Below are 22,038 nucleotides of genomic sequence, written 5' to 3'. Positions count from 1 at the left end.
TATAAAGCCACAGTGGTCAAAACAGCAAGGTACTGACACAAATATAGATATATTGATTAATGGAATCAAACTAAGAGTTCAAAACAGATCCCCAGACCTGTGGTCAACTGATTTTTGATAAGGCCCCCAAATCCACTGAACTGGGACAGAACCATCTCTTCAACAAATGGGGCTGGGAGAACTGGATATCCATTATCCAAAAGAATGAAAAAGAACCTCTATCTCATACCCTAAATCAAAATTAATTCAAAGTGAATCAAAGACCTCAATATAAGAGACAGTACCATATAACTCCTAGAAGATATTATAGGGCTACATCTTCAAGACCTAGAATTAGGAGGTTGCTTCTTAGACATTACACCCAAAGCACAAGCAATGAAAGAAAAAACAGATAAAAGGGAACTCAAAATCAAAAACTTCTGTATCTCAAAGGATTTTGTTTAAAAGGTGAAGAGACAGCAACTCAATGGGAGAAAATATTTGCAAACTATATCTCTGATAAGAGACTGATATTCACCATATATTAAGAAATCATACAACTCAATGACAACAATACAACTCAATAGCACAAACAGCCCAGTTATAACTAGGGTAAATGATATGAAAAGACATTTTCTCTGAAGAGAAAATACAAATGGCTAAAACACATGAAAAATGTTCATCTTCACCAGCAATTAGGGAAATGCAAATTAAAACCATAACAAGATATCATCTCATACCAATAAGAATGATTGCCATTAAACAAACAGGAAACTATCAATGCTGGAGAAGATGTGGAGAAATTGGTACTCTTATTCATTGCTGGAGGGACTGTATAATGTACAGCTGCTGTGGAAGACAGTTTGGCAGTTCCTCAGAAAACTAGACATCAAGTTACATTATGATTCAGTAATTCCACTTCTTGGCGTATACCCAGAAGATCTGAAAGCAGTAACATAAACATACATTTGCACACCAATGTTCATAGTGGCATTGTTCAAAAATTGCCAAGAGGTGGAAACAACCCAAGCATCCTTCAGCAGATGAAAGGATAAACAAAATGTGGTATATATATTTGACGGAACACTATGCAGCAGTAAGAAGGAATGAGATCCTGACACATGACAACATGGATGAACCTTGAAGACATAATGCTGAATGAAATAAGTCAGACCCAAAAGGAGAGATATTGTATGTTATCACTAATATGAATTCCCTGAACAATGTAAAATCAGTGTCATATAATGTAGAATATAGAGGACCTAGAGACAGACAGAAGCTAGTGAAGGGGGAGTGATAATCTCTTATGTAGATATGATAATGAGGGTGAACTTAATGGTATGGGAATGATCAGGTGTGACTATGGTTTGCTAACACTATTGTAAGTAACAGTGATGTATTGAAGGTGCACATGCTCATAAATGGTTGTCTAAAGGCAGGTAACCCACAGAGTAGCACCACAAACCTAAATAAGTGTTAGCATGAATACTTAAAAGATATGACACTGGTGCAGGGAGTTAACAACAGCTTCAGTATATGGGAAAAACTACATATCGCATATTGTAGACTATACTTAATAGGAATACCTTACCAGTCCCACACTAATACTAGGTATAAATAACTAATGGCTGATAAGAGATTTGGGATGTTTTGGGTTATGATAATTGTTCAAAATTTGAGAGAGACAATGATCCTACAATTAAGTGAAGATACTGTGAAACACTGATTGATTATCTTGGACAGAATATATGTTATGTGAAATTAGGAACCCCTTAATAAGCCAAGCCCTGAATCTTGAGGCTTACTCTGGTGAATCTTACAACTGTAAAGGGGAGGCTAAGCCTATCTATAATTACATCTAGGAGTCGCCTCCACAGAACCTCTTTTCTTGTTCAGCTGTGGCCTTTCTCTCTCTAAGCCCAAGTCTGCAAATGAATTCTTTACCCCTCCACCCCTTATGTGGGACATGACTCCCAGGAATGAGCCTAGCCCTAGCACTGAGGGATTGAGAATGCCTTTTTGACCAAAGGGGGGAAAAGAAAGGTAACAAAATAAGGTTTTAGTGGCTAAGAGATTTCAAGTTGAGTCAAGAGGCTATCCTGGAGGTTACTCTTACACAAGCTCCAGCTAGATATTGCAAATGCTCACAGTATGCCAAGCCCTAACCAACAGTAGTCCTGAAAATACTAAAGAATACTTAGGACCCTATCTAAGACTCTAAAAATTTCCCTCACTAAGTTTATTTTTCAGAAACTTAAATCCCCCAGAGTGTTCCTATGCCAGATAAGTCCTAAAATCCTGAGGCAACAGCCTCTCCAAAGACATCAACCATGTGCATCCTCCTTCCCCATAATGTTGACACCACTTTCAATATGAACAAGTTAGGTTGGTCACTGCCCAGATATCCCTGAAGATTGAGACAGTGATCAAAAGAGAGAGAGAGGTAGCAACATACAAGATAGGATTCAACAAAGGATTATGAATACTGAATCTTCATACAAATATATATTTTTTTTAGTTTCTACAGTATTAGAATAGCTAAAAGGCAATAACTGACATGGTGGAACTGTAACATATAACATGCTTCGAAATGCTCTATAGCTACTTGTTAAATTATACTGTGAAAGTTACCAGATTTCTGTATATATGTTATACTTCACAATATGGAAATAACTGAAATGGTTGAACTGTAACCAAGAGCATTCTTTGAAATTTGCTCTCTAACTACTTGTTAAATCATACTTTCAAAGTTATCACTTTTCTGTGTATAGGTTATACTTCACAATTAAAAAAAAAAAAAACACCGTCATCTGCAAATTATCTAGACTCAAAGTCTGGAAGTCTTTTTTTTGATTTCAGACTCTGTACCTCATTCATTCTCAGAGCCATATAATACAGTTGCATAGGTTACACTCTAAGGGTTGTAACTTTCCATAATAAGGGCTTAAAAAATGGTAAAAAGATGCCATATGGACTAGTAGAAACTCTACCCTGGATATCAGATTGTTCATCTATAGCATCTTAATGTTTCTCTGAAATGTCTTTTCTATCTGTTGTTCCTTGTCTATTCTCACAAGCCCTCCACTGCCAGCTCTTTACTATAACATCACAGAGGGTTCTGGGACTGTGGATTCCCACTCTACAGTCTGCCTTGTACAAGTTTAAAAAAACAAAAACAGCAAGGCTTGCAACAGTAAGGGCAGTGGATCACTCTAAGGAAAACTAGCAGGCTGTCCCTCAAGGGGCTTCACTGGGTGGCTTTGTAGGATATTTTATTGTATCAGTATACCCAAAGAGAATTTGTCTTATTGGAGGGCTCCTGTGACTTAAACATAATGCCAGACCAATTTCCTAATTTAAAGTAATAAATACCATCGGTCTATGTAGAAGAATACCTATGTAAATATCAATAAATCACTCTTTTTCTATTGGGAATGCTACATTGACATCCAAGTCATAATGAGAATGTTGCCCAGTAAGCACAAAATCAGAGCAAGGGAAGTTAATTAAATAAATCCAATAGGCTTAAAGGGAAGTTAGACTGATTAATTCACTTCCATAATAGCAACAGCTTTCCCAATGGGATTGAACTATTTAGCATTTACTTGTTTAGGCTTCTTTGCCCGGAGATACTTGGCAGATCCATTTGTAAGGTTCAATTATCTTTTCTTCCAAGACTACTAACCAACCAACCCCCATCCCTTCTGACTAAGGCATTCTTTTGTTTTAATGTACATAACACAGATAATCTGATTACCTGATTTATGAACAACAATATTTATGTTCAGGTACATTATGTGTTAATGTAAAAATCAGCAAAGTCATCCTATTTCTTTATTTTGAAGTAACTTGTGGGTTGACGATGGCACTGAAAGAACAATTTGGAGTCATTGTAATAATCCCCTAAGTACTGACATTTATACTATTATCAGTTTATCATTCTTTAAATCCCAGACTTCCATGTAATTTTGTTGCTCAAATACTATTAACGGCTCCTTTACTGATCAATCTTACCTATAACAATACCTCTGTTTAGCTTCTAAAGGTGTCCTTAATCAGTTTCACATGTAGCTAATTTTGTTTTTCTATTTTTTTCCTCAATATGTACTTTCCATTCCAATAAAACTCCTATATTCATTATCTCATGAACTCAAAGGGCATTTTAAACCCTTCACACTTTTACTCAAGTGGTCCTTTCTCCTGGAATGTTTTTTATTACTTATGTCTATTTGTCTCCTTTCATGCAGATTCTAATTCAGCTCAGTTAAATGAATTATCATTTATTAAGTGGCTATGTATGTGACATAAAGTTGAGCAAGTTAGGATTCCTTCTCTTGAGAACGTCACATTTTACTGGTGATAACAAAAAAATGCAGAGACACCATATAAGAGGTAATGGAGACACACAAGACAGGGCAAGCAATGATGGCTGTTGGACAGTAGGACAGCCTTCATGTAAGGAATGGCATTTTAGTCTTGAGGAATTGGGCATAGTATATCTAGCAGTAAGAGGCAAGAAAATTCCAGACCCTTCTGTAATTATTCAAGCCTTCAATGATCTCTCATTTTCATGAAAAACTCTATTTACCGTCATCATAAATATATTTACAATATTATTCTATGAAACACACATATCAGGGAGCCATAGTTTATTTGGGGAAACAGAAAAACACACACACACACACATATATATATCAGCAAAGCAAACATGTTAAGGGCCAAGCAACCCTTTGGTCAAAGTGAATCAGGGCCTTGGACTGACTGCTACTCAGACAGACACCATAGCACAGTTAAGAGTGTAATTACACATTTCTAGTCACCAATTTTTGATGTGTGCTAAAAGTGACTATCTGAACAGGAACCACATCTTTGGCTTTCTCAGTTTCAAACCAGTGTGAATATTTAGTGAATAGGTAATAAAGGTACATACATTGATTAAGCGGAAAAAAAATCCACTACGGTAGCCCAGAGGGGCTTCTCTAAACTACAGTTCTTTATGCCCTCATGCAGCAAGAATTTTTTGTTGAACTGCCACAAAGGATTTGTGTTTCTCTTTAGATCACTAAGAGTATATAATCCAGAAAGCCTGATCCATTTCCAAATTTTCTCATAATTTCTGTGCTAAATAGTTTCTTAAGAATGATTATTTAGAGAAAATTCTTGGGGAACTCTACATTAGTTTAACATATTTGTTAATTCTTAATACAATATAGGATTAAAAAATTCTAGAACTCCTTGCTTATAAAATATTTAGAAAACATGGTAAACCATTGTCCTTCTAACTTAGCTGATATATGAGGAGCTTTACAAAAATGCTATGTTAAATAAGGTGAAACTCTTATTTTTATTGTCCCGAGACAGCTCTGTGGAATCTTAGTGCCCCATGGACTACAGCTTGAATACCAATGATCAAAGCTAAGCTTTTTAATAGAACAGATCAGACATCTGTGAAAGGGGGATACAAAAATGAACACCCCTTTGTCTCTGTTGGCAAACAACTTATAGATTATGCTTCCACTTCACATAATTATATATCAAAAGAGTATAATTTATTATGAAAACAGACAAATCTGTAATAAAAAAGCAATATTTTGTAATGGAGGTGAATTTTTCTCTCCGTTTACTTACTATTTAGAAAACAAAAATTACCTAATAAATGCCTATTGATTAACTTATTTATTCCAATTTGGACCAAGGTGGCTCAACTTTCCTTTCTTACAAATGCTTTTGCACACATATATATCAGTCAATATATGTGGCACGTACACAGTGGGATCATCTGAAATATTTGAAAATGAGTGTGTCAACAGTTCTTGGTTTCACTTAGAAAAACCTGTATTTGGATTTCAGCTGTACCACTCACCAAATGTGAAAGTTTCAAAGACTTGAAGATTCAGACACTCAGTAACAAATTTATAAAGAAGAATAAGAGCTATCTACCCAGAGCCAGAATTATCATGATGGTAAAATTAGAAGGTAGGTAAGAGTGTACTATAAATTTTAAAGGATATATTAAAATTATTTATACCCATTTCTAAAAAGTTAAGGACATTTTTAAGTTAAATATTTACTCTGAACTGGCATTTACTAATCCACTCATGTAGATAGATTAAATTTGGAAATAAAACATTTAAATACTAATATTTAATTTAAATACTAATATTTAAAAACTAATGCAAGTACATGGCAAGAGGCAACTATTGAAAATAATAGCTTAAAGTGTCTAAAGCTTCAGTAACTGGCTGAAAGTATTTTATATCCATTCATTATTTCCAAAACAACTTTTAGGGATGAATATTTGACTCAGGTATTCCATCACATTGTGGGAGCTTGGGACTTCATCAACTTAATTTTTTAGTGTTTAAACCTAAGAACTTAATATGAGTTTAATAATATTTTGTTTACGTAGCCATCAGTATCATCAATTCTATATTACAAATATCTTTCCCCATCTCTCAGCCAATTCCAGTTCTAAGACAATCTTGTAAGTAGTCCTTTCACTTGGGGAGTGTCTATATTTGTAGATGAGGGGCAAATAGGTGCAGAAGGCAAGGAAGATACTGAATACTACTCTTCAAATTATACTAAGAACTAAATACCAATCATTTCCAATATGTGTCTTGCTATGTAACCAAAACTTTCTTTATAATTAGAAAGTACCTAAACATAGATTGACAGATTCAAAGTTTCTCAAAGTCACTCCATGAAGTAGAAGGACCAGCAAAAAGTCTTGAATCCTATTACAAAGAGTTAATAATAGAGTGGTATATGGAAAAAAGTCCACCTAATGCAAACTATGGACTGTAGTTAGCAGTAATATCTTAATATTCTTTCATTGGCAGTAACAAATGTACCACACCAATGCTAGGGATCAATGATAGGGGGGATAAGGGATATGGGGTGTGCTGGTTTGAATGTATTATGTCCCCCAAACACCATTATCTTTGATGTAATCTTGTGTGGGCAGACCTATTAGTGTTAATTAGATTGTAATTCTTTGAGTGTTTCCATGGAATGTGCCCCGCCCAACTGTGGGTGATAACTCTGATGAGATAATTTCCATGGAGGTGTGACGCCACCCATTCAGGGTGGGCCTTGATCAGTGGAGCCATATAAATGGGCTGACAAACAGAAGGAATTCAGTGCAGCTGTAAGTGACATTTTGAAGAGGAGCAACAGCCAAGAGGAACACTTTGAAGAAAGCAACAGGAGCTGCAGATGAGAGAGTTTGAAGACGGCCGTTGAAAGCAGACTCTTGCTCCAGAGAAGCTAAGAAAGGACAAATACCCCAAGTGCAACTAAGAGTGACATTTTTGAGGAACTGCAGCCTAGAGAGGACCATCCTGGGAGAAGGCCATTTTGAAGCCAGAACTTTGGAGCAGACACCAGCCACGTGCCTTCCCAGCTAAAAGAGGTTTTCCAGACACCATTGGCCATCCTCCAGTGAAGGTACCCGATCACTGATGTGTTACCGGGAATATTTTATGGACTTAAGACTATAACTTTGTAACCAAATAAACCCCCTTTAAAAAAGCCAATCCATTTCTGGTGTTTTGCATTCTGGCAGCATTAGCAAACTAGAACATGGGGTTTCTGGGTTCTCTCTCTCTCTCTCTCTCTCTCCCTTTGAAGCAATGAAAATGTTCTAAAATTGATTGTTGTGATGAATGTACAACTATGTGATGAAACTGTGAGCCACTGATTGCATAATTTGGATGGATTGAATGGTATGTGAATATAGCTCATAAGGGGTATGGTATGTTCTGGGTTTTCTCTCTTTCTTTTTCTTTGAAGTAATGAAAATGTTCTAAAATTGGTTGTGGTCATGAATTCACAACTATGTGAGGAAATTGTCAGCCACTGATTGTATAATTTGGATGCACTACTTACTGTGTATTCACATGCTATATATGTCAATAAAACTGCATTAAAAAAGAAAAAAAAAGTCTTGAATGTACGCTGGTGTTCTAGTTTGGATATATTATGTCCCAGCAAAAGCCATATTCTTTGATGCAATCTTATGGGGCAGATGTATTAGTGTTCATTAGATTGGAATCCTTTAAGAGTTTCCATGGAGATGTGATTCAATCAACTATGAACAAAACCATTGATTGGATAATTTCCATGGAGGTGTTACCCCACCCATTCAGGGTGGGTCTGAATTAAATCATGGGAGCCATATAAATGAGCTGACAAACAGAAGGAGCTCAGAGCAGCTAAGAGTAACATTTTGGAGAGCAACTGAGGGTGACATTTTGAAGAAGAGCTGCAGCTAAGAGAGGACGAAATGCCCCAAGAGCAACATTTTAGAGAACACCATTTTGAAATGCAACCTGGGAGCAAGCAGACACCAGCCACTTGCCTTCCCAGCTAACAGAGGTTTTCTGGACTCCAGTGGCCTTTCTCCAGTGAAGGACCTGTTGTTGATGCCTTACCTTGGACACTTTATGGCCATAAGACTGTAACTTTGTAACCAAATAAACCCCCTTTATAAAAGCCAATCCATTTTTGGTGCTTTGCATAACAGCAGCATTAGTGAACTGGAACAACTGGATTCTCAGGAGATATGTGGAACTACAAAGCCATATATGGTCCAATAGGAGCTGAGAATAACATATTGAAACAATCCCTTCTGGAAGAGAGACGATGGGCATAATGAACAGATGAAGCCTACAACCTCTTATCTTCATCCAGTCCCAGGGTTTCTGAGGCACATGGGGGTTCTTAACTACTATTTGGAAAATATAGGGGAAGTATGAAATCTTGAAACACACTTCGGTACCCCTCCTAAATTACGATCTGGTTACTTGAAATTCCAGTAGTTTACTTCTGGATACCTTTGCACAACCATGAAAATCTAGAATCAAATGTCCATGAATCAAGAATTACTCTAATTGGAAACAGTTGGAGGAAAAATAATAAGCAGTTACTAGGCATGGAAAAGCAAGGAGAAATAAAATTGAGCCAAAGCATGATATGTTTTGTATAGAAGAGCCTTGGGAGAGGGTATGATGAATTTGGTAACCTCTAGACTCAGAGCAGTATAGAGGGTTAAATTGCAGAGATGCACATAGGACTCAGGCCAAAGTTATCTATCCTTTGCTGATACACACAGCAGGAGGCTATTATGATGTTTAAGATAAGCTAAGGCTACAACACTACATTGATTGGCAAGAGGTATGGAGAAATGACCTAGGTGCATATGGGATTTCCCTATCAGTTATACTAAACTAAGAATTATAGCAAAGTTTTTCCGAACAGTTTTCCTTCTCAAGTTTCCATATTTCTTTAGACCAATATAGAACCTAGGAAGTAGGGATTCATAGACCCAAGAAATAAAATTTTAAAAACGTTGAACATAATTATGGAGAACCAGAAGTAGAAGGAAAAATATTCACAATAGTATGCATTTTCTCCTCAAGCAAAGCAAAATAGTTTGACAAGAACTCTTTGAAATTTTTGAGAGTAAAATCCTGAAAAGTGGAATTCTTTTAAAGAAAAAATATAATTATAAATTAACTTTATAGTATCAATTTTTACTAATTTATTACATATATAATATAATGAATGTGCTATTTACTGAGTCTATTATTTTCTTGAAAGTGAAAAATTAGTTTTTCATGATGTCAATTACTCTAATTCTACTTTTGCTCAAAGTTTTATAATTCTTCATTGTGATTTTTCCCACAAAGGGGATTTAAGAGAATTAATCTCCTTCTTTGGCACCCAGATTAGCTTTATGTCTGTGGGATGATTGCTCTCTTTTCCAGGCCTTCATTTGCTCATGTTTCAGATAAAGGAATTGGTCTTCATGATCATTAACATATTTTCATGCTCAAAAATCTGAACTTTTATGTCCTGTGCCATTGTGTTGGATGTCATAGAGACTTTTAACCTGAAAATTGGTGGGATTGTACTGTTTGTACATTTTTAGCATTTTAATTAATTTGCTAATTAATTTTAATTAGATATCCACACCAAGTAGCTAAAATTTTTACTGTTTTTTTTTGGAACTATAAACTATTGATAGTGACAGTCATCATATTTCCAACTCCTTTTTTTAAAAATGCAACTTTTTCCTCTCCTTTATTATTTTCTTCCTTGTCTTCTTTGCCTTCATCTTTTTTTAAAACCACATTTCATAGTTTCATATTGATTTATATTAATAGTGGAAAACTATAGAACACTGCTTAAAAGTAATTCCAGGTCCACCAGCCAATAAACCTGTTATATTGGGCAAGTTACTTAAATTATTTGGTTAATTTTTCGTCTAGAGAAATAGTGGTGATAAGAATAAGTCCTAATACATAACAGATATAGATATATAGATTGATGTATACACATATATATGTGGTATTCTATAATACCTATATCTATAATTCTATAATACTGTAAGTTGTCTAATATACGTGTATGTGTATATATATGTGTGTGTGTATAACAGAAAAACATTGGTTGTGGCAGGCATTAAAAACTTTATTACTAATTTTATCATTCATCTAAATATATCATATATATATAAATTTTGTCAATAATTACTATGTCATTTTCAGTATTTTTAAACCCAACAGCTCTTAACTGTCACATGATGTTTTCCTTTCAGGTCTTATTGCTATATTATTAAAATATAAATATTTCTTAATAGATAGAGTTCAAAATATTGCTTCTAGTAATGTGTTTAATTTTACTGTCAGTTCAACACTGTACAGAATTCAATGGCAATATAAATTCCTTTATCTGAAAGATGAGCAAATGAAGGCCTGGAAAAGAGAGCAATCATGCCACAGGAAAAAACATAATCAAAGCAAACTGGAGTCTATGGTCAACAGTAACATTGTAATATACCTCCATTAAATGTAACAAAGGCAATATGCCAACGCTAAATGTATATGAGAGGGGGATATAGGGGAGGAATATGGGATTCTTGGTAGTGGTATCATTTGCTGTCCTTACTAGTATATTGTATTGTATGACATGTTATTTTTCTTTTTATCTTTTTTTCTTATTGCTAAAAAAAAAAACAATTAAAAAAAAACACACAGTAGAGACTGGGAAAAATCCATTTTAAAAATTAATCATATCAGCTAAGTAGCAGATATATCCCAAAAAAATGAAAAATAAAATGAAAATGATTAAGTCATATGTTACTTACTAGTATAAGTGAGTTGAAAACCTTGGTCAGTGTCAGATCCATTGGTGTTGAATTCTAACCACAAGTGATTAGAAGTGCTATTTAGGATCATCCCCATCAGTTCATTTTTAGTGAAGGCTCCCAGTGGACGCGATGCACTATCTTTTCCATCATATACCTAATGGAAAATTCACAGCATGAGTTCCTCTAGTCCTCAATTTTGTTTCTGTATTAGCTATTTTAATAAGAAATTCAACTTTTCAAAGATGTGATTTTATACAGTACTTATAAAATTTATACATTGTATAGAAAGTTGAAATCATCATTTTTCTGTCATTAACATTATAGACAAAAGTTTCCATTTGTACGTAGACCAGTTTACATTAATTTGAGAGATTTTTCTAAGTTTACTTAAAATCAAATAAATATTTCTGTGCATTTCCAGATTTCTTATCTAAACCTTTTCTTCTCCCCTCCTTCATAAATCATTTATAAAGGTTGAAAGGATTTATAATATTTCAGGTTTGAATATCTCTCTGAAATACCATGTAAGTAATAGAACATCCCATTCTTCTTTATTCCCTTTGTCTGCATGAATTAAAGAACAAGAAAAAGTGTTGAAATTCTGTCACATTCTATAGTCCTTAAGCCTGAGGTTTCTTTAGGCTTGAATTAGTTATAATGAAAGAGTCCCATCATGTAATATCAGAGAGATATGATGCCTTGCTATAAAATACTTTGTACTTTATCTTTCTAAGTTGGTATAAAACATGAATGCAGATAATACGTATTTGGCAGGTGAAGTAGACAGGACTTGGTTTGGAGCAACATGGGTGCTAAGGGAGAGAGAGGTGTCCTCAGGTTTCACTGAGCCAGGTGACACTGGGAGTGGATGGTGTCGATTTATTTCCTGAATGGGGATTGTGTCAAACCATATTTAGAGGCCTGGACTCTGTGTGATATTCCACAATTTACTTTTCTTCTAATGCCATGAAGTTCATTTGATTTAAATTATATTTACAATATAGTAGAATTCAGTACTGTAGGGCCACTTCCACCCCAATAAACTGAAAAGAGCAGAATGTTAATCCATTTGTCTCGTTCAATAGCAAGAAAATTGTATGGTAAGGATTTTATGGAAACAAGAATAAAATGTGTTATGTTATATAGAATCATACCCAGTTTTTCTCAGTAAGAAGAGTAACTTAACAAAATAAGGGTAATAAATTTCATCAGTAGCCACCCCAATATCTGTTTATTTTATCCACTTCTTTCCCTTCTCACATAGATCAATTCTTACTTTTCTCCTATCATTTCTCTTTTAATAAATAAATAAACCACATACATTGCTCAAAAAACTTACAAATACACATACTCATAAAAGAAGATAAACATTTAGAAAGATTAACTTTATGGAGCATTATCTTATTTTCTCTTAAATAAGCATATATTAATGTACTAGAATCAAATACCTTCTAATTCCTCACTAAAAGCTAGCAACAGGGTATTGTTTGAAAAACAAACACACGTATTACTTGATTTAATATGTGGTTTCATTAGACATAATGAGTTTCCTTTTTTCCAAATTACAAAGGATTTTAAGTCTAGAGAATCAGGTCTAAAAAAATAAATGTCTGAGCTTCCCGGGAAATGTCTTGGCCATTCCATATACTATATGATTCTCTGTAATACATGGAAATCCATGGAAATGAGGGTGGCAATAAAGCAACTAAACACAGCCCATTCCTTAAAGTCCTTCTGAAACATTGCCATAGTCAACTGATGTACCTTTGCTTCCTCACAAGGACTTGAACAAACACAGAGCTTTAGTAAGTGGTAAGGCATGTATCATATCATGGCATCCAGCTCACAGTATCCTCACAGTTATAACCACTAAAAGTGAACAGTTGAAACCCAAGACTATAATCTCCTCCAAAACAATAATTCTGACTTATTTGTTTACATCAACTGCAATTAGCCCTGTGTTTGACAGCATATATCTAAAAATGACTAACGTGGAACCTTTTTTATCAACTTTCTAAAATTGAAAATTTGGTGGTAAGTTTTCATCTGTCACAAATGAAAACCCAGATGGAACTGGAAATCAGAAGATTTTAATTCCAGTTACATTAGAAGCAAGCAATATTTTAGCTCACAACACCTCATAGTTACATTTCCTCATCTATCAAGTAGCTCTTTAAAAAGTAGTTTTATTTTAAAGCCTCTATGATTTCATATGTTTAATACCAATCTATGACTATTTGTACTACAAAATCTCCTTAGAACTTGGCATTTTATCAGTGCCATATGCTCATGGTGATATAGCTGAGTTAGCAGATGATCACAGATTAGAAAACATTACATAGAATCCTAGGGTGACAATGCTGAAAAGTACTTGAGAAATCATTCCCAGTTTTACAGGAATGATGTCCTAAGGCTCTGTTTCCAAATTTAACTGCTCTTCCATTATATATTCCTTTCATAACATTTTCATTAGAACTATATTTCTTTCACACTATTTTTCCACATGAAGCAAGAAAACATGTATATGTGGGTGTAGGTGTTTGTCTATATAAAGCTGAAAGCTGTAGTCTTTATTATTAGATAATAGCACTTACTGCATTTACTTTCAAAAAATAAACTAATTCCACTTGAAATATTTTTAGCACTGAGATATTATTAACATATTCAATAAAATATATGCCTATAAAACAGGCATCTTAGATGATTGACAGTTTCTCTGCAATTAATGTGGTAAGCAAGATTTCTTTTTAGCTTTTTGTTATAATCAACAAGTTTAAACTGCATGCAATCAAAAATAAACATGATTTCTTTCCTTTCATTCCAATAATAATCATGTATATTTTATGCAGTATCTTTAATCACTCACCTGCATGAAAGTATAGTTAATAGTTACTTAAAAGTTTGATTTAAAGGCTTATTGACTTCTAAATTTGAGGTTATCAAAAAATTCAGAAAATGGTTACTTCCCACGTAACTTCAGATTTTTTTCTAATAGTGAGAATGACTAGTTTCCTGCCTGAAAATCACTTTTTAATTACAGTTCTTCATATTGCCAGCATGAGTTTTTGAGAGATGATTAAAATGAAAGAACAAGTAGAATAAAACCACTCTTCTAAATTATGACATTGAAAAATAGTCAAATGTGGACCTGGGAGAAAGTGAGGCACTTCAATTTATAAGCCTCCCTGACCTGTGCACAAAACTTCTAATGAGGTCAAAAGGAACTCTTCTAGAGATTCCACTTTAAATATTGTGTAGATAACAAACAGGAGGTTATTAGCTTTTCTTTTTAGTTGGCTCTTAGCATATTCTCTTAATGCTCACACCTTAAGGGGAGTTGAATCTACTGCATCTGAGATGCATCATTTTGTGTGTCCATAGATGTAAGCATAATTGAGAAAGCCTGGGACCTTTTAGAAAAGGAATGAGTAGAGAGATATCCCTCTCTTGCCACAAATCACCTGCGTGACCTTGGACAAATTGCTTAACTTTTTACTGGAGAGAACAGGTGGTTGGACTAGGTGATTTCTAGCCTGAGCCTGTGTGTTTGAAGCCTTTCTCTTTCCATCTTCCTGAGCCTATGTCTACCAATCTCTAGCCCTCAATCCCCTGACCCTAAAAGTTTCCCCATTTCCTGAAATAATTATAGGAGGAACAAGAACTATATCAGAAGGCTTAGGAATTAAGGAATATTGCCAGTTGGAGCCGGAATTTTATAAAGAAAGGCAAGACCAGGGTGCCCCTCTAATCAGTTTCACCTGCGTTGTTTCCTAGATTCTTTCTAGAATATAGTATTTGTTCTGAGCTCCACAGTGTTTCTCTGAGGCACTGATATTTCACATAACCTAAGAACACTTTCTGCTGGGCCCAATGCCTAGTACATCACTGAGCCTTAAGGACTCAGCTTTAGACTGGCTCAGTAGTTAAATTTCTTCTTCCCTGCCCTATTGAGTGAGATTCTATCTAGCTCTGGCTTGACTTCTCCCCATTGGCACTATTTTGTGTTCTGATGATGGTGTCTGAATTTGCTTCCATTATCACATCAATTTTTTTCTAGTTCTAAACATTGTGACCTCTTTTAAAAAACTAGAATAATTTTTAAAAGGATTGGCTTGGGAGCCCCACAAGTTTGAATAATTATTATTAAGTAATAGTTACAATGTTAGATGCATCTACATATTTTACAATTTAATTCTCAAAACAACACCAAAAGGTAGGTAAAGTTGCATGTTTTTACACAAAACAGATACAAGACTCAAAACTTTTAACTAATTTGCTCAAGGTATACAATTAATAAACCTTAGATTCAAGATTTATGACTAAATTATTTTGAAGTCCACTCCACTAAGTGACACTAACCTTTTCCTTCTTAAACCTACCTTCTCTTACCTTCCTCGAGAAGAAAAGACGGAGATACATTAAAGAAGGTTCTTTTTACCTTTAGAATATCTCCCTCAAACAGCTGAAAGCTTCGGGCTCTGAGACGGATCCCCTTGCCAGCTTCTGTTTCTATTTTATAGATACACTCATGGTTATTATCGTAATTTGATGGGAAATTTGGAGACAGTAATGTTCCTTCATTTCCTTTGACACTTGCTCCACATTCAGCTAAAATAAATGACATTAAAAAAAGAGAATTCAAAAGAGGAATTACTTATTTTAATAGATAAAAACTTTAAAATTATGACAGCCCTCTCCTCTATCAATGTATGCTGGCTATAAATATATCTCCCCTTTTCATTGATAACTGACTCTTTTTTTACTGTTTTACCAACTTGATAGAAAATATGACACATTCATCCCATTTTCAAGATTTTCATGTTTCTGTTAAGAAAATGGCCTTTTATTAATTGTAAACAGTGTGCTATACTATAAAGAGTTACAGAATAAAATAAATGTGCTTGCAGCACTACAATTCCCTGGCTGTGTCACAAGGCAGTCACATCAGCTCTCCATGCCTCACCCTTAAAAGGGTCCTCACCAATCCCTATATGCTATGAATTCACTGTTCTAGTGATGCAGTTTTTCCTACATTTATATTTTGTGGCATCAACTTGGAAAAGCTTAAAGGAAATCTAATGGTACACAAAACCGCTAAGCTCATCCTCTAATACGTCACAGCACTGAACTTATTTGCATTATCTCTTGGGACAAAAGTGCATTCAATGGCAATAAATATTATATTCTTCTCCCCTTTTCCTGATGGAAAGAGAGAATAATTAAATTCTAGATCCAACTTTGCAGAAAGCAGTCTTTAATCCAGGAAATGTGAAAATAAAAATAGCTCTTTACTTTGTGCTAGCCCAGAGAAAGTCTCTTAACCTTTCAGTACCTGTTTCATATCTATACAAGTGAATGGATTTGGATAAGAACTTTCAGTTCTAAAATTCTATGAGTCCAAAATGGTCTACAATAACAAAGATGCTATAGTGTATATAGACATTTAGCTAGATTATGTGTATGTGTATTTGAATATCTATATGTGTGTATACGTGTGTTTATCTCAAGGGAAGTCCATGGAATCCTGCATCCAATAATTTATTGGACATTTACTCTGTGCCAAGAACAATGACTTTTAAAAATTCAACCATAATAAGTATTAGTTTTAATAATAATGATCAAGGTGGAAACTGAAAATCAGTAAAATATTATGTACGTAAACCGAGAAGAGAGAAGAGAAGGAAGACATGGGGCTTAATTTTAAATGGGGTTGATAAATGTATTACAAACATTTTTCAGATATCTTCTGTATGGCCATTTCATGATTTTGATTCTTTCTGACATCCCCTCTTCTCTGACCTTTCTTTAGCAACTACTGAAATCAGCTATACCATTAGCCAGGATTCCCTAATTTAGTTGGCAAGAAGAAATTTCTAGAGATTCAGGAACAGCTCATAATGATTTGTGCATCCTGGATCTCATAATGCCTCCATGATTAAGAGTGTGGGGAGAAAATCAGAGGGGAAAAACACGAGAATTTAGCTCACTTTCCTTTACCTCTCCTTAAAGAAAGATATTAAAGGCAGGCTGTGAAAGGGAGTGCTGACAAAGAAGCACAGAGAACTGATTAGCCAACAAAGTAGCAATGAGATTTCATAATAATTTTTTAAAAGTGTTTCCATAAAGAAAATATTTTTTTCTGGAGAGAAAGGCAAGTGCTATTTCTCTCATGCTCAAAGCTCTGTCATTCCTACTCAAACCCACATCTTGGTGGCAAAGGCAGTGCGAGCACCTCCATTCTTAAATTTATAGGGACAAGTCCTCTATTTCTGTAGCCCTTTTTTTGTCTATAATTCATGGGTGATATAATACCACACACAGACCAAGGCATGTAACAACCGTTCGTAGTATCTATAAAAGTGACCTCCTCTTATCTCACCCCCACCCCCACCCCCAACCATTGTAATTAGGTTAGGAAGATCTCAAAGACCCAGGGAACTAGTGAAACAATTAGCTAGATAAATACCAGAAGAAAAAAGGCAATCAGGCAATCAATTGGCTTATAGTGTGAAGGAAATCATGGAAAGCAAAGTAGTTCAATAGAGGAACCTCTTTATGTCAATATTTTACTTACTATCAGCCAATGTTGTCTGATTAGTGTTTACATATACAAAAATGGCAATCTTTATTTGATAATTTCTCCTGCAAATGATGTACAGACATATCTATTTTGCTGCCCTGACTCCTTTTTTTCTCTCTGCTGCATACTTTCATAAACCAGACAATTTCTGTCCTATGTAGTAAAACAGTGATACAATTTTTCTGCATGCAAATATAGTCATTCCAAAACACTTTTGGTGAAATTGTTGAATGAACTGAAGATTAATTTGGTCTCTGCTTACTTTTATTTTTTATTAGATTATATTTAATATTATTATTATATTATTTTTATTAGAGTCTTTGTAGGTTTACAGAAAAATCATGTAGAAAGTACATAGATCCCATATACGCTCCTTCCACCCCATGCACACAGTTTTCCCTATTAACATTTTGTATTGGTGTGGACATTTTGTTACAATTGATGAAATGATATTATTATAACTATGCTATTTGTTTTAACACACTGTTTACAATAGGGTTCACTCTTTGTGTTGTACAGTTCTTTTTGTTTGTTTTCTCATGGTAATATATACAACTGAATTTTTTCTTTTTTATCCCTTTTCAAATCTACAATTCAGTGGTGTTAATTACATTCACAAAGTTGTGCCTTCATCACTACCATCCATTGCCAAAATGTTCCCATCACCCCAAACAGAAACTCCAGACCAATTAAACATTAACTCTCCGTTCCCCTCTCTGACCCAGCCCAAAAACCTGCCTGCTTACAAGTCTGTAAGATGGGGCAGAAATTAATGTTTTCATTTTACAAAGGGGAAACTGGTGTTCAGAGAATTTAAATAACTGTAGAGATTAGAGAACTGAGATTTGAATAAGATATTCTAAGATTAGTGTAGTACTTCAATGTTAGCAAAATGATTATTCTTAGGTAATTTAAGTTTGGAAAAAAATAGTTTTATCTTAATTCAACAAGGAATTTAGGTTAGTAATCATTGGAAATGGTAGTGATTCATGGGCCCTGTTGAATTTTTTATATTTTATTTTATTTTCCTCAAAACAGTGTTGTTGTTTTTCAAATAAAAGACAAAATAATGGAAAAGAAAGATCAAAATGCTAAGCAGAGTGTGCCCTTAGCTTGCTCTTTGAAAGGAAAAGAGGAGGGTTCCAATTTGATAATGGTATTGGACTTTACCAAAGAATTCGGAGAAATGGAAATTGGAACCTAGTCACAAATATCAGGAATTTTTATTTAAAAATTGAATTTGACATTTTCAATGAGAAAACTTTCAAAGGAATCTTTTTCTATGGCTGTAATAATTGAAGTTGGTTTTGGTTACCACATATTTGAATATATCAATTATATTATATTTTGTACATTAGATGCTGACTGTGAAGTATAGGTAAATTTTGATCGGTCATCTTCTGTCATGAATAAGTTGTGACTGGAAAAAAGAGAGGGTATTGGCTTTCTGGTCACTATCTGATCATCCAGAGATGCTGCCAGTCATCTTCTTTGATTAGAGATGATAAGGGGTAATTAGTTGAATACCGTGATATTTCTATGTATTCTGAGCCTAGAGCTTTCCCACTTTGATAATTTGAAAACTCCCTAAGAAGTATCACACTGGGTCTTCCAGGAGGCATTCCACAGGAGAGTAAAGCCAAGAAAAATCAACTCCAATTTGTATCATCCATCAGACCACCACTGTGTTCTTGCAAAGGAAGTGCTTTCTCCTTCCCAGAGGCAGGGGAGCTGTAACACCTCTGTACCCACTGGTAGGTTTCTGCTTTTGAGTAGAGCAAGTTTTATCCTCTCCTTCAAGCTATCCTTGAATTATCTTTCTTTGGTCTTCACACCACTAAGGTGTTTTCCTTTCCTCCCCGTTGACAAACTTGCCACATAGAGATTTTATCCAGTCTCAGTAGAAGTATTACTTTTTAAAAGTAGATTTAATCCCTGGTGATAAGGCTGGTGTGCAAGCAATATTAGTGGTATAATGAGTCACACATTTTCCTAAGATTTTTATATACATTTTCTCATTAAATTCTTATATCAATCTGATTTGGCAAATTAACATTTCCCATTTTACAGATGAGGAAACTCTGTAAAATTAAATGTAAAATTTAATTTTAAAAAAATTAATTTTTTTTTAAATTTTAACCCTAATTTTAACACTAATTAAATTTAAAAAATTAAAATGTAAAATTAAATGTAAAATTATTACATTTTACAGGAAACTCATCTGTAAAATGTATAGATTAAAAATTAAGTGACTTGACCATAGTCATACAACTAGAACAGATTATTGATTTAATGTAAACTGTAAGTACCTAGGAAAATAATCCTGCCTTTTTAATAGCCTAAAAAACTAAATATACTTTATAATTAATAATTCATAATATTATTTATAATTAATAATGAAACTAGCATAATTGTTTAATTGTTTTAGAAGAGTATACTTCTAATGACTTATTTTTAACAGCTTTATTAACTGGAGGTTGTAATATCTTACTTTGGCATTTATGATGTCAACTATATAATTGCATTTTATAATACTACAAAAAGTTAGAACTAGAAAGAATAAATTTGCATTCATGAAAAATAAATTTAAAACCTAAAGTCATTTTACGTATCTTTTGTTAGAAAGAGGATTCTATGACTATTAAAAAAAACAGATATATAACAAGTAGTGCTAATAAAGTACAAGTCTGTACTATACAGAAATAATAGAGATAGGAAAATTAACCAACCAGTTGCAATTGATAATCCTATGCAGACAGGCAATATTGGTTAAATTTGCAAAAAGATAGAGTAGAAGTAATTAACCAGCCCTCTAACTCCTCCTACATTTCATTTAATATTCCCACCTCTAAATAAAACCAACTACTGGGATCAGTGCAATGATTTTTTATAACTTGAGTGTCAATTAAAATTTCTTAGTTAGTATCGAATAATAATTCACTTATACAGCATATATCTATAAGCCAAATGTAAGTGTGGACTTCATCTGAAACATGGCCAATACATTTAAATGTGAAAACACAGGATTCCAACATTCTACAGTGGTATGGTGCAAAACTGGGAAGATAGTCTGCGTATGAATTTTTCTCCACAGGTATGCAAATCTTAAAATCAATCCACTTTAATACAGTGGATTCCATCATTGTTTTCCTTATATTTGTTTTGCTTTCTGGTCTTCAAAGAATTTCATGAAAACTATCACATAGGTGCATTTTTTCTTTTAAATCATGACTATTACATCTTTCCTAGATTTTAAGCAATTATAATGTATTGGTGTTAACACTATTCCTGTGAACATGTTTTGTTGTGGTAAATGTTTTTGTTGTTTTCTGATTATATGCAAAAGTCAGTAAGAAAAACTGATAATATAAAAGCTAAACCTTATCAGTCATTATTTCTTGGTTCATTAATCAACTTGGTACCACAGCAAAGATGCCAACACCAAAGTCATGGTGACTAATGCAGGTGGGGGAAACATGGATAGGACATATAGACGAAGTTTAGGTGCAGAAACAAATGCACCATTACTTGGATTTATTGATATGACTGAAGCGGAGGATCATTTGAGAGAACAATGGGAGATCTGGTTGCAAACATAGAATGGACCAGATTGAAGGGAATTTTGTGCTTTATTGCATCAATGTGGGAGGCTGCTGGAAGAGTCTGGAGCAGTGAAGTCATGATTAAGGATTGTCTGGAAAAGAGGAAAGATCTTAAAAGAAAACATTCATATATTAAAGATGACAAAGAAAAAAGATGTGTGAAGGAGTCATAAAGCAAATTCTAGAATTCCAAGGTGAGAGGAAATCTTCGAAAATTCTGAAAAGCAATTGTAAAGCAAATAAAATGCAACAAAACTTTACCCAATTAGTTAGAGTAATTTAATTTTTCTTTTGGTTTATTTGTCACTTACATAGAGCCTATATGCCACGTAATTTTTATAATATTACACCACCTTTAAGTTCACACAGGTGGGGAGTAGTAGAACTAGGATTTGAACAGCAAGAAGTCTGTTTCCAGAATGTGCAATAACCATGCTTATTAATGTACAATATTGATAAATAAATATATGTTCATAGATGTTAATTACTCTTAAGAGGAATGCAAAGAAATTTATAGCTTCAAAAGGATGGGAAAATGAGTTCGCTGATGGGACATTTTCTAAATGTTTTAAGTTAATGTTTCACAAAATGTTATATGAAAAATCATGAAGGCCTACATTAGTATACTTTTTGAGGCATTTCTTAAGACAAATGTGTTTTTCAACTAAATTTATTGGTGTACAAAAATGTATACAAGAAAATTTTCAATTGAGAAAAGTGAA

General features: G+C 34.0%; 1 protein-coding gene across 3 annotated transcripts in view; it reads right to left on the bottom strand.

Moving 5' to 3' along the window:
• The window catches only part of CSMD1 (CUB and Sushi multiple domains 1), a 2,222,584-nt gene that overhangs the window by 432,134 nt on the left and 1,768,412 nt on the right, over nt 1-22,038 (bottom strand). For all 3 annotated transcript variants that reach the window (XM_037812751.1, XM_037812753.1, XM_037812752.1), the window contains exons 22-23: nt 15,573-15,742; nt 11,132-11,288 (exon numbers count right to left, since the gene is read on the bottom strand). In XM_037812751.1, the coding sequence (XP_037668679.1) occupies nt 11,132-11,288; nt 15,573-15,742 (327 nt within the window). The remainder of the gene's footprint in view (nt 1-11,131; nt 11,289-15,572; nt 15,743-22,038) is intronic.

Source organism: Choloepus didactylus, chromosome 20, assembly GCF_015220235.1.
Source record: "Choloepus didactylus isolate mChoDid1 chromosome 20, mChoDid1.pri, whole genome shotgun sequence".
NCBI lineage: Eukaryota > Metazoa > Chordata > Mammalia > Pilosa > Megalonychidae > Choloepus > Choloepus didactylus.
The sequence above is the reverse complement of the archived record's forward strand: the minus strand, read 5'-3'. Positions and strand labels throughout refer to the sequence as shown.